At 45.1% G+C, this 16,079-nt stretch overlaps 1 protein-coding gene across 4 annotated transcripts in view; it reads right to left on the reverse strand.

The window, feature by feature from the left end:
- KDM4A (lysine demethylase 4A) overlaps positions 1–16,079 on the reverse strand; it is a 44,205-nt gene that overhangs the window by 18,764 nt on the left and 9,362 nt on the right. For 3 of the 4 annotated variants that reach the window (XM_045545639.1, XM_045545640.1, XM_045545641.1), the window contains exons 6-11: positions 14,667–14,716; positions 13,816–13,919; positions 13,270–13,407; positions 11,966–12,213; positions 11,038–11,237; positions 9,408–9,778 (exon numbers count right to left, since the gene is read on the reverse strand). In XM_045545639.1, coding sequence (XP_045401595.1) covers positions 9,408–9,778; positions 11,038–11,237; positions 11,966–12,213; positions 13,270–13,407; positions 13,816–13,919; positions 14,667–14,716 — 1,111 coding nt within the window. Of the gene's footprint in view, positions 1–7,628; positions 8,214–9,407; positions 9,779–11,037; positions 11,238–11,965; positions 12,214–13,269; positions 13,408–13,815; positions 13,920–14,666; positions 14,717–16,079 lie in introns of those variants that run through there. The other variant, XM_045545642.1, reaches the window with a different exon arrangement.

Below are 16,079 nucleotides of genomic sequence, written 5' to 3' on the forward strand. Positions count from 1 at the left end.
AAGAAGGGCTCTAGGCCTTACCTCGCTTCTAGGCAGAACAGCTCTGCTTTTGATTTTTTCAAATGAGTAAGATTTCACTTAAAGAAAGTTCTTTGGCTAAAACAAACTGGAAAACTCACACTTGTCAAACCTTTTTAATAGTGTTATCATGGAAATAAAAAATTTAGGGGCATGCACCCCAACATATGTATTACTTATTAATAAATTATATATATTAATGCACTTATGCATATTTTAAGACAAAAAGACTGTAAAAGTTTAATATAAAAATAAAGTTCATTTTAGTTTATTCCTGTTCCCCAGTAACTTTGTAGTCTCTACTTTGAAGACACCTAGGTAAGAGGACTAGGCCTGGGATATAGCAGACACTGGGAAGAAAAGGGATGAGAATCAAGAAGCCGGAGATGGTGGGGATTTCTAGCCTGAGTCACCAAGGTTAGACATTTAAGAGGACTCGTGTGCAAGGAGGGGGGGATAATAACAAACCATGTTGAACGTGCTGTGTGTAGTACACACATCCTGTATCTATAGGTCCTTACTTTGGAAATACCCAGGGGGGTACTAAGAAATTCAGAGTGGGGGGTCAGAAGAGGTCAAAGCAGGAGCTGTAGATTTGGGAACCCTCAGCACCAGGTTCAGAATTAAAACTGTGGGAGTAAGGCCAAGACAAGAAGATCACTTTGAGACCAGCCTGGGCAACATAGTGAGACCCCATCTCTACAAAAAAATAGTAAAAATTAGCCATGTGTAGTGGCACATGTCTATAGTCCCAGCTGGGAGGCCAAGGCAGGAAGATCCCTTGAGACTAGGAATTTGAGGTTGTATTGAGCTATGATGATGCCACTGCACTCCAGCCCAGGCAACAGAGCGAGACACTGTCTCAAACAAACCAACCTGTGGAAGTAGATAAGATTATCTATCTGCGAAAGACAAGCTGACTGAAGACCAAGCCTTCCAGGTACAGGAGGAAGACGAGAAGAGAGAAAAGAGGATTCAGAAGCAGCCAGGTAAGAGGGATACCAACAAGCCAAGGAGGGGATGGCTCCAAAGTGGGGAAGATCCACAGTGCCAAAGAACACAGAAGAGCTGAGCAGGGAAGTGAACAAGGAACTCAGCAATGGGGAGGTGTCAGGACTTTTTAAGTTCTAGCAGATAAACATTAAGGAACTAATACATTGCAAAGACTATTTTTGAGAAGCTCAAGGGAAGAAGTGAGATCATTGTTGAGAAGGAAACTTCCTCCAGAATTTTATTTTAGGCTTGGGGCTATTTGGGTATGGTGTTATAGGCAAAGGAAAAAAAGCTTGTCAAAGGGAGATATTAGGATGAGTGGCAGAGAGAATATGTTCACATGACAGAGGAGAATTAAGGTTGCTAATCAGATGGCTTTAAAATAGGGAGATTATCCAGGATCATCCAGGTGGGCCCAGTGTAATCCCAGTGGGCTGTAAGAACGGAAGAGGGAAGCAGAGGAGTCTGTCACAGTGACATGACTGGAGAAAGATGTGGCTGACTATTGCTGCCTTTGGAGATGGAGGACGAGGGCCACGAGCCAAGGAACATGGGTGGCCTAGGGAGGCTGGAGACGGCAAGGAAACGGATTCTCCCAAGCGCCTCCAGGAAGGTGCACAGCCCTCTTGACACCTTAATTTTAGCCCAGGGAGACCCACTTTTGACTTATGAACCAAAGAACTGTAAGAGAATAAATCTGTGTTCTTTTAAGCTTCTATGTCTGCAGTAACTTGTTATAGCAGCAATAGAAAACTAATACAGGGTAGGAGGTAGAGACAGATCGTTTATAGATCCAAGTTCAGGAGGAGGCAGAAGGGTCACGACCAGGACCAGAATGCAGCTTTGGGAAAGGAAGAGGGCATCTTTTCCGTGATCTGTATGTTCAGAGTGCCTCCTGGATACCCAGTAAACACACCCCCATGCTGTGCCTGGTGCCCTGGCAGTGCAAGGAGGAAGGAGACATGATCTTTGGTCTCAAGGAGCTCATAACCAAGCGAGAGGGAGACCTGGTGTCCAAGTCTATGCCCTTTCCACTACCATCACGATGCCTCTGACCAAGGCAGTCAGGCCCATTCAAATATCTGAATCTCTTTTCAGATTTTTTGGTTTGTTTTTTTTTTTTTTTTTTAGAGACAGAGTCTCACTCTGTTGCCCGGGCTAGAGTGAGTGCCGTGGCGTCAGCCTAGCTCACAGCAACCTCAAACTCCTGGGCTTAAGTGATCCTACTGCCTCAGCCTCCCGAGTAGCTGGGACTACAGGCATGTGCCACCATGCCTGGCTAATTTTTTCTATATATATTTTTAGTTGTCCAATAATTTATTTCTATTTTTTTTAGTAGAGACGGGGTCTCGCTCAGGCTGGCCTCGAACTCCTGACCTTGAGTGATCCACCCGCCTCGGCCCTTTTCAGATTTTCTCCCCTCCTAGCTAAATACTCTTCCCACTTCATGGCACCCACACCCTTCTCATGGTGCTGCCTTTCCCTGAGATCTGCTCCAATTTCTAAATTCCCTCAGTATGTAACAGAAAGGGCTGAGTTCAAATCCCAGTTCAACCAACTAGACGTGTTAGCCTGGGCAAGTAGCAACCCAACTAGTAAAATGGGGGTAATAAACCCTTTTCCAAAAGGAGGTGTGAGGACTAGATGGGGTAGCTGAATCTCCCAGACCCTACCTGCAGTAGAGCTAGAGCTCAAGGCTCCCAAGTTCTCTGTTCCCCTTCTAACATCTGGTACCCAGGGTCAAGGTCAGTGTTCCTGATAGGGCTTGTTCTGGAGCAAGAAGAACCAATTGTTCTCTCACCTTGTTTGGGGAACTCACTTTTTTAAAGCAGCTTTAACTTACAAGCACTTCTACAGCAGACACATCACTGTGCCTCAGTCTACAGTTAAATGAAAACTTTACAGCTTGGATGCTTCCACAGTCAACCATGGCACTTTTACCAAAAACGGATTACCAGACTGCCCTGTTAAAACAGACCCTTGACATAGATGTGGCATATAAACTGAACAGCAAGATGCCCAAATTACATCTTAGGGATGCTTAGAGTGGGGGTGGGGAACAAAGGGTCCTCTCCAGAACCAGCTGTCTCCGAATATGCTACAATGCTATTAGACCTCTCCAGGGATGGGCAAAGTTGTTCAGCTTCTGCCCCCAAGCCTTGACTATCAGTTCTCCATCTCCCCTAATTAATCCTGACAGTGTCTTTTTACTAAAGTAAACCTGACCTTCCATTCACTCATTACACCTTTACAGAGAATTCATGGCCAAGCCCTGGGGACCATATTGGTGCCTCAAGAAGTAAGGATGACTGTGGCACAGAGATTGACTTCTAGAAAGTTATCTTCTCCACTAGCCTATGACAACTGCACTGAAAAGCAAAGCACTGCAAGGTTTCAAAGAAGAAAGGGAACTAGATGGGAAACAATGAAGTTTCTAAGAATAGTGGCTTTTGAAAAGGGAGGGTTACCCTAAGCACAGGTAGGCATCTGACTGTTCTAGGAGACCATGGGAGACAACTGCCTGTCTCATCCCACCTCAAAACCATCTGCATTCTGGTGACGGTGGCCCAAAAATGTGATGTACTTACTCCACTGAACTGTACAATAAACCCATGGGCAGCCATCTCCTCTCACCTTCTCAGATCCCCAGAATCCAACCACTCCACTCTCCCTTGTTATCTTCAACTTCTACCCAGTGTGACTCTGCCCTTTAACACGGGCCATGCTTGGCCATCTCCCATTGTCTTAAATTTTTCTCCTGCCCTGACTCTGAACACACTATTCTCTCCTAGTTCCCCCAATCTCCAGCTGCTCCCTCTCAGTCTACACATAGACTTGCAAAACTACAGACACCTCCCCAACCCCACCCCTGCATTAAATCTGTGTATATACATCTTCACAGCCTACCTCACAAGCAGGTCACACCCCACATGCCCCAAACTGAACTCACTTCCTGACCGGTACTAAAAACCCCTTGATTTTTCTTGTAACCTCTATTCTACATGGATGAAACCATCATCCATCCAGCTAGTAACTCCAGTTGGACACCTGAGTCAACCCCTACACTCCTACGCTGCCCTGACTCACCCCCCACCCAGGCACCGAATCCTACGCTCCTATGTTCTAAGTAGCACTCAAGTCCATTTTCTGTTCCCATCCCCATCACCACCGCCCACGGGCCCACAGGTCCCCACTACCTCTCTCTCAGACTAAAGGAACAGGTTTCTAACTCATTTCCCTGTTCCAAATCTTTTTCCTCCTTTCCTGAAGTAGCAGTATTTAGTTATAAAAATAACATGTTAATCATAAAAAATATTCCAATGATGCATAAATGTAAGAAGTGAAATCATCCATAATTCCACCTTTAAGAGAACCTCTGTTAACCATTTCTAATTTTGCCTTCTTCCCCCACCCCCTAATCTTTGCACTGCTTCCAGAATGATCTCTTAGTGCAGTGCTTAAAAACTCCTTCACTGGACAATTGAAGGACAACTGACAGGTTGTTGAGTAAGTCAATGGGACGGGGAATAGGAGTGGGCACCAGCCTTGACTTAATCCCAATTCAGACAAACCAACTGTAAAATAGATTTTGTTTGGGCAACTTGGGAAATTTGGTTATGGACTAAATATTAGGTGATGCCAAAGGATTTTTGTAAATTTTTAGGTATAATAATGGCATAGTGATTATCTAAGAAAATAGCCTTCTTTTTTAGAGATACAAACTGAAGCAGGGAAGAAATGACATGGTACCTGGAATTTGCTTTAAAATATTTTAGCAAATTAAAAACAGGAAAGGTGAAGCAAATGTGGCAACATCCTGACAACTGTTAGATCTAAGGAATGAGTATTTGTGGGATCATTGTATTATCTGCTCTGCACCTTTGTGTGTGCATTTAAAAAAATGTATTATAAGGGCTGGGCACAGTAGCTTGTGCCTGTAATCCTAGCACTCTGGGAGGCCGCGGTGGGAGGAATGCTTGAGGTCAGCAGTTCAAGACCAGCCTGAGCAAGAGCGAAACCTCGTCTCTACTGAAAATAGAAAAAATTAGCTGGGCATCATGGCACACACCTGTAGTTCCAGCTACTTGGGAGGCTGAGGCTGCAGTGAGCTACGATGATACCACTGCACTCTACCCAGGGCGACAGAGTAAGATTCTGTCTCAAAAAAAATGTGTTATGGAAGTTTTCCATCTCTATGCATATAATATGGAACCTTCCACTGCTCCCCAAACCACAACTGTAAAGTTGAATTGCTTCATAGAGCAACAAGGCAGACCCTCCAGGTTCTGGCTCCCGACACCCTCCAACACCACCTCCTGAGGCCCTTTCCAGTCCTCTGTGCCTGAGACAAACTAAACCACTGCAGACCCCCAAGTGCTTTGACCTTGGCATGAGCTATCATCACCATTTAGAACACCCTCCCCTCCCAGATTCTCTCTCCAATTTCATTCCATCCACCTGGCACCCTCTCTCTACCTTAGACCTAGCTACAATGCTTCCTTCTCTCTGGACATCCTGAACTCTGCACTCCAACCCCAAGTTGAGCTGCTAAGTCTTCCACTTGTGCCACAACACTTACCACTAAGTATCAGAATTATCTGCTTCTATCCATTTACTATTCTAGACTGTGAGTACCTTGCAGGCCGTCCTGGCCCAGAGCAGGCATGCCATAAATGATTACAAAGTAGAGTGAAGAGGCAGAGCAGCCAAGACGTTTTCAGAGATTTGTCAGTAGTTCAAACAAGCCAGCACATGTTGGGGGTGGAGGGATGGTTAGTGATGGAGTGGACAGGGGTATTACCATCGGGCTACAGCTGCAAAGCCCATACAGAAATAAAAAGGAACCATAAAGGCACTCAATGGTTTTTAAGCAGGAGACTGAATGAGAGAGACATGTTAGAGAAAAGCTTCCTTCCCCAGTGGAAGGATCCCTGGCTTTTCTCCCTGCCCCTGGGAAGTGAGCGTGCTTCCCTTATCTAGGATCTGCCTTTCACAGAGGAAGTGCATTCTGGTCTGCATCCGCACCACATGGAAGCTGAGAGGGGAAATGCTTTATCCCCATGAGGGGCCTGTGGACAACTAGGGCTGCCTGTGACCTGGTAGGTGATCCAAGTAAGATTAAATAAGCAGCAGGGCCATTTGGCCACAGATTAAAAGCTACTTTCTTCGATCATTTTGACTTGTAATAAAGAGACATTCTAAGCTCTATATGCCTGATTCTTGTATCCATTACTTAAACTGGTTCCAAATTTGGGACAAAAAAAGATGAGTGTTATTTTTTTGGTCTCCTGCGCCTCCCTACCAAAAACAAAAAAAAAACAAAAAAAAAACCTGCAAATAAACTTGACTCTGTAATTAGACTAATTTATCAGTAATACACAGACTGCACAATGCATATAAAGTATTTAGTATATGGTGAGTCCTTGCTATTTCTTAGCTGCTTGTGATTGCAACCAGAGACAAGAAAGGCAGCTACTATAAGAGGACGGTGTGAACTACAGAGCAACAGCAGGATGAAGATGGCTAAAGGGCCTCTGTGAAAATGGCCAGGTAGCACCTGGAAGCACAAGGGAGTCTCGTTTCCAAGCTGAAAACCCCTCTTGCGCAACCTGCCGTAAGTGGGCACACAGAGCAGTAATCGGGGCCATGAGAAGGAAACACCGTGGTTATCCACTCATTAGCCTACAACCACCAAGATGAAAAGAGGAACATTCCCATGGTCAAAGTTAAGTCTACAGAAGCAGAAGCCTGAGATGCAGAGAAGGCAGAGAGAAAAATTACATGAGTACTAAAGACAAGGGGACAAACTAACCATAAAAAGGGGGCTACTGGCAAGACTAGGGAAATCTGAATATGGATGAGTATCAGTCAAAGAAAATGGAAAGCAACTACGGCAAACATTAATAATCATATATATAAGGAGCATACATGGGGGACCCTTGATGGCATTCTAATTGTACATACTTTAGAAATTTTCCATAACGAAAACTTTCAAGAAATACCTTTTATAAAAACTAAAGGGGAGAGAGAGGGGGATGAGGGATCAAAAATTACCTGTCAGGTACAATGTACACTCTTTGGGTGACAGGTACACTAAAATCTCTGACTTCACTACTATTAGGTTGGTGCATAAGTAATTGCAGTTTCGGACCGTGAATTTTAAATCATTATAATTAGGCTCAAACATCTTTATTAATCAAAATAGGAAACATTACAATCAACACATTTTTGCCAATGAGAAAAAAGTTTGCTTATCCCTGTAGTGTAAAAATCCTGGCTTCGGAATTTCACAAACTCTTGGAAAGCATCTTCTGCATCCTGCTGGTTGTGGAAGCTTTTCCCTACAAAAAGTTGTCGAGATGCTTGAAGAAGTGTTAGTTGGTGAGAGGTCAAGTGAATATGGTGGATGAGGCAAAACTTCATACCCCCATTCGTTTAACCTTTGAAGCGTTGGTTGTGCGACATGGGGTCGGGTGTTGTCATGAAGAATTGGGCCCTTTCTGTTGACCAATGCCAGCCGAAGGTGTTGTAGTTTTTGATGCATCTCATCAATTTGCTCAGCAGACTTCTCAGATGGAATGGTTTCGCCAGGATTCAGAAAGCTGTAGTGGATCAGACCGGCAGCACACCACTGAACAGTGACCATGACCTTTTTTTGGTGCAAGTTTGGCTTTGGGAAGTGCTTTGGAGCTTCTCGGTCCAAACACTGAGCCAGTCATCGCGGGTTGTCACATAAAATGCACTTTTCATAGTATGTCACAATCCAACTGAGAAATGACTCCCTGTTGTTGCATACAAGAATAGATGACACTTCAAAATGACAATTTTTTTTATTATCAGTCAGCTCATGAGGCACCCACTTATCAAACTTTTTCACCTTTCCAATTTGATTCAAATGCTGAACAACATGGTTGACGTTGAGCTCCTCGGCAACTTCTCTTGAACTTGTAAGAAGATCAGCTTTGATGATTGCTTTCAACTGGTCATTGTCAACTTCCGATGGCCAGCCACCAGACTCCTCATCTTCAAGGTTCTCGTCTCCTTTGCAAAATTTCTTGAAGCACCACTGCACTGTACATTCCTTAGCAGTTCCTGGACCAAATGCTGTTGTTATTGTGCTCTGTCTCTGCTGCTTTATGACCCATTTTGAACTTGAATAAGAAAACTGCTTGAATTTGCTTTTTGTCTAACATTTCCATAGTCTAAAATAAATATAAACAGCAAGTAATAAGTCATTAGCAAAAAAAACATAAAGCGAGAAATGCGTATTAAAATGATGTGTAACATAACCACATTTATTTAAGAATGTATTCCAATATCAAACAGCAAATTTCAGCAATGCTAAAAACCGCAATTACTTTTGCACCAACCTAATAGATAATTCATCCACCAAAAAACATTTGTACCCCCTAAATCAGGGGTGGGGAACCTGCAGCTTTCTGATTTCAAGATTGTTCTTTTTTAGCACCAGAGAACGCAAGAAAAGCTGCATCTTTCTCTTTCTCTGCTGCACCCTTTTTAATAAAAAGATTTATTCCGTAAAATTGGAATTCAGTCAAAAGGTCACAGTCAAGGATCCACAAGGCCCCAAGTGGCCCTAGGCCAATCTATCTAAATTAAAAAAAAAAAAAAAGTAAAAAAAGCCCACTAAAGGTAAGGGAATGGGGAAAAGGACCTTCTGCACTGGCTCCTACTGTCTGTCACCCCTCCCCAAAGGATGCAACTTGACCCACATAAGCTGTAAGCCTGGGGAACAAGTCCCTTGGGTAGCATGAGTCCAGTTGCACTCAACATGGCTCTATGTACCCCACTCAGAGTGGCAGGCCCACCAAGAGCCACTTTGCACAATACAAAGAGGGAACAGTCTTTGGTGACAATGTGAGTTTTAGAAAGCCTGAACAAACATGTTCGTGTGTACTGCTTTGGGAATTCTTCTTGGTCTCCAAAAGGATGCTCTATCGATGATATCCTGGTTGAGACTTGTAAGAAAAAACCTTGAATTTTAGGGTAAGAAAGCTCACCTCATCTCAAACCCCCAAACATGTGGGCTGCAACTGCTGCTATTCTAACCCTTGTGCTGCTAAGGCATGGTGGGTCACAGGGCTCCTGCCTACCCCACTTGAAAAGGCAGTGTGCATCCAACTGGGCTGAGGACCTGCTCTGCCACTGAGGCTGCTGTAATGCATTTATCAGATCAACAGTCAACGGGGATAAGAAAAAAGGAATTCCCATGAAAGAACAAGCTGGGAGAGAGTGAATGCCACCCGGCTTTCTGTTTGACACAACCACTGCAGGCTGGAGGCACCTGCAGCACTTCTGCCCCACTAATCCACTTCCCCTCCGCAGGATACCTTCCAGAGCAGCTCCCTCTCCGACACCACTGCCCAGAGCCATACCTCTGCCAGCTCCCGCTCGCTGATACTTCTGGCAGTGCTTCCTTTCTTCCTCATGCACAGCTCTCCCACGGTGACCCTGCCATCCCCTTTGGCATAGCTGTGCACAGTGAGAACTCCCGTTTGCCCTTGGGCTCGGCAGGAGAGAGGCTCACTGGTTTCTGAATCAGAAGAGATTGAATCCCGCGAAGAACTGGAACCCAGGCTAGAAGATGGCTTCTTTTTGGAACCTGAGAAGACAAGGCGTCCCCCTATAGAAGGAGGATTCACAGAAAGATCCAAGGCAGCTGCTTCTTGTTCTTCTTCCTCATCCTCCTCTTCTAGTTTGACGTTTTTGAGCTCTTCAAATTTGATGTCAGTGGAGTCAGAATAATCTGAAATACACAAACACGTTAGCCAAAGTCAAGCTCCTCTTGGACATGTGAACTTGATGAAAGGCAGAGTGGCAAAGCACAGGGAACGCGAGCTGGGTGAGTGAGAGCTGGCTTCAACTCCTGGCTCTGTCACTGACAGGCTTATTGTGTGACCCAGGGCTGATTGCCCAGCCTTTCTGGGCCTTGGGTTTCCTCCTCTGTAATGTAAGGCTGCTACCACTTATCTCCAGGGCTCCTAAATACCACTCCGTGCACACGGTGGGAGCACAGCCTGGCACACAGCAGACACCCAGTAACTCAGGAAGGCGCAGCCGCCATTTCCACACAAGTGTCTGGCAGGAAATGAAGGCCTGAGTTCAGCAGAGACCTGGCTACCCCAAGCTAGCAAATCTGCTAAAGATCTTAAAAAATGCTAAGAGAGTGGATGTTAAACGATCATTTTAGCTAGATTTAACCATTCCGCAACATATATAAACTTCAAAACATCATACATGACAAATACATAAATTTTTATCATTCAACTTAAAATAAATAAATGAATAAATTTGCAGGGGGGAAAAAAGAAAATCCACTGAAGAGAAGTCAGCCCAGCCTCAGGGTCCGAGTCCACAGGGCTATCTGGCTGTCAGCAGACACACCAAGTCTTCATGTCACACCTGACCTGACACTGATACAAGCCTCTCCCTAACAAATCTAGCCTCAGTGACCTTCTGAGTGACTGTTCTAAAATACTATTGACCGCACTATTCCTCCCTTAAAATACAAATGGCTCCTCAAGTCTCCAGTGAGCAAACTCTAAAATGGCAGGCAGTGCTTCATCGTCTCCCGATTTCTCCAGCCTCCCCCGTCCCCTCTGTCCACCCCCACACTCAAATGAGAGGAAGTCACCCCCAGTACCCACATCTCCATGCCCATGCAGGCTGCTCCTCTCTGGGATGCCCTTTCTGCACCCCTGCACTCTCTGTCTGCCTGGACAGTTCCCACGTACTTGTCTTACAAGAGTCACTCACCTTCACCAAAACCTTCAGTGTTTCCCTGACCCCGCCGCCAGGCGGAGGAGGAGCCTTTCCCCACGTGCCTGCCTGTCTGCCCTGTATATCCCTAACCGAAGCCCTTCCCACTGCAATGTCCTCGATTACGCTGTCTGCTCACAGACCTGTCTCTCCCCTTTTTTATTTCTGACTCTGCACTCAATATGGCATCTAACACAGAACAGATACCAGTTAGGGCTATGGAAAAAAACACCACCATCAACTAACCTGGGAAAGTAAGGCCATCCTCGACTTGCCGCACAGAGCTATGGGTGGGCCTCACGGGAGCGAGGGCGGCCTGGCACTCCGTCATCTCATACTGCTCGGAACTCAGCTCCTCCTTGGGGAAGAGCTCACTCTGACTCACCTCCTGCGGTATTTCAAGACAAACGCGGTGCCTCTTTGTCCCTATTCGGTGCTTGGCCAGGCTACAAGGGAAAGGGCAGACTTTTTAAGGGCCCACATACCTAACTATTCACACAAATACATTCACACGCATCTACACAACCAAAAACATTGGCCAGAGCCGGTTAGGCCTGGTTCAAAACTCAGGGCCGCCTCTTACATGTGTGACTTGAATCAAAGGACTTCACCTCTCTGAGCTTGTTCCATAATCTGTAAAACGTAGATATCACCACCCACCTCGTGGATTTGTTGTGAGGATTAAGAAAAGGTACGTGGAGTACCTGGCAGAGTGCCTGGCATGCAGTAGGTACCAGATAAATGTTCCTTCTTTTTTTCCCATATGGCCCAGGATAATAAACTCTCCTTGGAGCACAAATCCTCTGGCTCAGCCACTGACAACACTGGCAGACTTAAATCACACCATTACCAGTGCCTTGAGTCTCATTCCCGCTATGACATTTTTCTTTTTAAAAAACACTTGGACGTGACAATAAGAAAATGTGACTTTTCTAGCTGAGAGGGAGTCTCTCCCTCGCACAAAGGACGCCTCGCTCCAGCAGATTACTGGCCTTACTGCAGGTGCTCTCATTCAGGAAGTGCCCGAATGCTCTGGCTCTGACTCGGGAGCCTTTACCAAGAAGGAAACTCCCTTGGCTCCAAAGCTCTCTTAGAAACAAACAGCCTCTCTGCAGATTACAGGAGCTGCCCAGGCATCCCTCCCTCAGCCAGGCCCACAGGGCTGCTGGGTTACCTTGTCTTCAGGTCTCCCTCCTCTCCATCCTCGGCCCCTTCCATGTCTTCCTCCGGACACTCTTCCTCATTCCCAGCTCTGGGGGGCAGTTCACTCTCCTTAAGAAACTCAGCCGCTTCTGGCGTGGGCAGAGTATGGTCAATAACTGTGCTGTCCTTCCCAGCTTTCCAAAGTTTGTACCTTTCTGGCTGGAACTTCCTCACGAACACATCCATGGAGATCTTCACCATATCCTTTCTGCAGGAACACTGTCACGAGTAACCAAAAGAGCTCTAGGTGAGCACGCCTTAACTGCTTCCACCTCAACCCCATATGCTATGGCCTCCCTCCAACTGGAAAAAAAGCACAAGACAATTTAAAACCAAATTGTTTCGGTTCACAGACTGAGGGCATACTGTCCTGGCAGAGCCTTCAAACATGAAGGGAAGCAGGCAAAAAGGGGCAGAAAATGCATGGCACTGGGCCAAGTCCACCCAGGCACTAACTGGGGTGCATGGAAGGTAGTTAGAGACAAGGCTCTGCACGTGGGTCCCAGGCTGGTCAACAGCCACCTGCCCTCTGACATCTGTCCAAGCCAGGCCCACACAATCAAGTCTACTATGCCCAGTCAAACGTCCAGCCCTGCTGCCTGCCTAGAGTAAAAGTAAACCCCTAAGAATTACTCAACGAGAACTCTCAGAGTCACCGAATCAAGAAATATTGATGTATGTGAGTGTGTGGTTTTAATGCCTAATGGACTTGAGCACAAAACTTCATTTTATACTTCCCAAATCTGAACACATTTTAAAAAATTTCTTCAGAACACAAAATGTTGGCACTTTTTTTTTTTTTGAGACAGAGTCCCACTCTGTTGCCGGGGCTAGAGTGCCGTGGCGTCAGCCTAGCTCACAGCAACCTGAAACTCCTGGGCTCAAGTGATCCTCCTGCCTTAGCCTCCTAAGTAGCTGGGACTACAGGCATGGGCCACCATGCCCAGCTAATTTTTTCTATATATATTTTTAGTTATCCATATAATTTCTTTCTATTTTTAGTAGAGATGGGGGTCTCGTTCTTGCTCAGGCTGGTCTTGAACTCCTGAGCTCAAATGATCCACCCGCCTCAGCCTCCCAGAGTGCTAGGATTACAGGCGGGAGCCACCGCGCCCGGCCAAAATGTTGGTACTTTTGCACATTCCTACTCAGTTTGTTGCTGAATTTCAACAGTTTACAGAAATGTTCTAATCACTAGCCAGTGTATCTAACCAGAATTTGCTCAACCAGACTTTTTTAGTCATGCTGTTACAGAAAGAATCAAAGTGGGCTTACCAGCACAGCTTGCTTGCCATACTCAATCCACCGACGGGTAGCAAAATTGGTAGACTCCGCACAGTTGAAGCCATGGTTAAAGCCGGCATGGTAACCATAAGGGAAAGTGATCATAAACTCTCCAGCTTCTTGAGTCACCTGCACAAAAGCAGACTTGAAGCAGCTGCTTCAAACGGCAGAAGTCTATAGAACTGGCATTCTGAGCTTCAGCTCAGCCACACTTAACTGAGTAACCGAGGATAAGTCATAAAACCACTGGTGTCTTGGTATCTTTTGTAAAATGCAAAGCCTTGACCTAATCAGATGCTATGAGTGTATTTAACAATTCCTCCAAATTAACACTGTTCAAAAGGATCAGACTCTTCCTCTGGCACCATAAAGGTACAGTAGCCCCACCTTTAATACCCTTAGATCAAAGTGTTGGTATATAGTTTAGCTTTGGTAGATACCTGGTATAGAGTGATGAACTAGAAGAAAACTAAAATAAACACCAGAAAGAGGGTGTGTGTGTAAACCCAAGGACTTCTGTATGTAAAATCGGCTCACCTTGTCAAAGGGAATTCCGTATTTCTTCAGCATTAAAGGGGAAATCAGGGTCATCTTATGGCGGAGAAAAGCCTCACAGCTTTGAGCACTTCCTGGGAAAAAGCCTGTGCAGTTGAAAATGGGTTTGGGTTAACACAATGCTCCCCATTAGCTCTGCAATGGGCTTACTTCACACATGTGCCTCTCATCTGGGCAATACAGAGGATGAATCACCAATGTGCACTCCAAGGATCCCTCTAGCTCCAGGCCAATTCTAAGATTCTACAATGAGCTTCTAAACTCACTCCCACATTGGGAGCTACATGGGTAATCAAATTCTGTTTGGGGGATTAAGATCCCCCAAGCTGCCTCTGTTCTTATAGAGCTCTGAAGCTATTTAGGACCTTTCTCCAGTCACCTGTATCTTCAATCTTTTGTCAGTAACAGCTACAGTATAGTTTACCCAGGCTTTCCTGAAATACGCTCTCTTAAAAGGACAAATCTATCAAAGTCCCCTTAAAAGAATCATAGCATAATATAATTTAATTTTGACTTTAACATTTGGGTTTTTGGCAAAAAGAATGAGACTCAATATGACTGATGGACTATCCTCGGTCAAATAAACCCGTGCTCGGTAAAACTGAAGCAAAGATGCCAACGAATGAATGATGAAGTGCTTTCTCGGGATGAAGCAGGGAAAGGCTCTGCTTGTCCTTGCTCTGCTAAGGTAACTAATCTGGCAGTCCAGCCCACCCCGACCTGCAGGCCTGCGAAAGGCCGTGCCAGAATCTGACCACAAGAAATGCAAATTTTAGAGCAATGAGCACAGCTCGCAGGAGGGTCCAACCCAGCACAGGGAGGAGACACAGTACCTTTGGCGAGGCGCTCCAACCGCTTTCCATGCTCAGGTGGAACAGAGTACCTGCAATCACATGACAGCATCAGACCCTGGGCAGGGGACAGGTACAGGAACTAAGGGGCTTGGTTTTCACTCTCAAAACACCTTGAAATGGCAGTTTTTTTAAACTTCCCAAGCACTAGAATCTGGAAAAATGAAATATTAGACTATTTGGAGAGAGGAGTGGGGAGCCTGCATAGAAGTGTGAGTGAATTTATTTATTCTAAAGTCATTCATTTAATAAGACATTAAATATTCACCATGAACCAGGATTTATGGTATACAATGTTACTCTCCTTTATAATGTTGTTCATGTAATAAAATTTTTAAAAGGTAAAAAAAGAAGGATTGCTTTCTATAACCTCTGTAATTCTAAAAATGCTCCTGGCAGAACCTGAAAGGCCTAACTGGGGGTATGCTAGACAGATGGAAAATGAGGTGAAGATGGATCAGACACTTAGAGGCCCAGCCCTGTGTCTGCTGATGAATGAGCCCAGTTTCCCTCCAACTCCCCAGCAGCTACATACACTGATTACCCAATAATGAATTATTCCTCTATCCAGTAGTGTATCCAAACACCATAGAAGCTGCACTTCATTAAAAAGAGAGAGAAACAAAAAGAAAAGAACATTTAAAACTTTTGCAAAGCTGTTAAACTTTGTATTCTGAAACTCACAGTAACTATTTTAACTTTTATAATCTATTCTAACGATTATTCCACAACAACAAATCTTTCCATTCCAACTAGCTTCATTATATTATCATACAAAACAGAGGAGAGTTGAGAAAAATGTCACCTAAAGGACTTGGGATCCGTCAAGCAACCTTGCACAGAAGTCTCTGAAGGTCCCACTTCAAACAACCTAAAGAGTGTATATAATTAATAACTAGAAAACCTTCTCCTGATATGAGAATGGAAACCCAGCATGAGGGAATTTTGAGTAAACAAAGATGGTCAAGACACACAAGCTGCACTTACAGATTCTATAAGACTAGCCATCTAACAAAGGAAAACGGGTCAATAGGGAGTAACCATCGGCTCAAAGGTTTTATTCTCCAGGTCAGAAACTGGAAAGCATGTGAAAGAAGAAAGGAAAACCCCTGAGAAAGGATGTGGCTGAAGATGCTGAAAAAAAAAAAAATGAAGATGGATATGGTTTTCACAACTCCCCAAAACCCGGCCCATGGTGTCCCCTCCAGCCTCAGCATCCACTTCCCATCCTTGCACATGGCACCCAAACTGCAGTGGACTTCCTCTAGCTCTCTCAACACGTTGTGCTCTCTCAGCTTGGCAGCTTTGGGACCGTATGTGTGGTCCCAAACGCCTGGACACACTTCCCTCAGTCTCCCCTCTCCCAAATCCACCATCATCCACCCAGCTACACCC

This window comes from Lemur catta, chromosome 3 (assembly GCF_020740605.2).
Source record: "Lemur catta isolate mLemCat1 chromosome 3, mLemCat1.pri, whole genome shotgun sequence".
Taxonomy (NCBI): Eukaryota; Metazoa; Chordata; class Mammalia; order Primates; family Lemuridae; genus Lemur; species Lemur catta.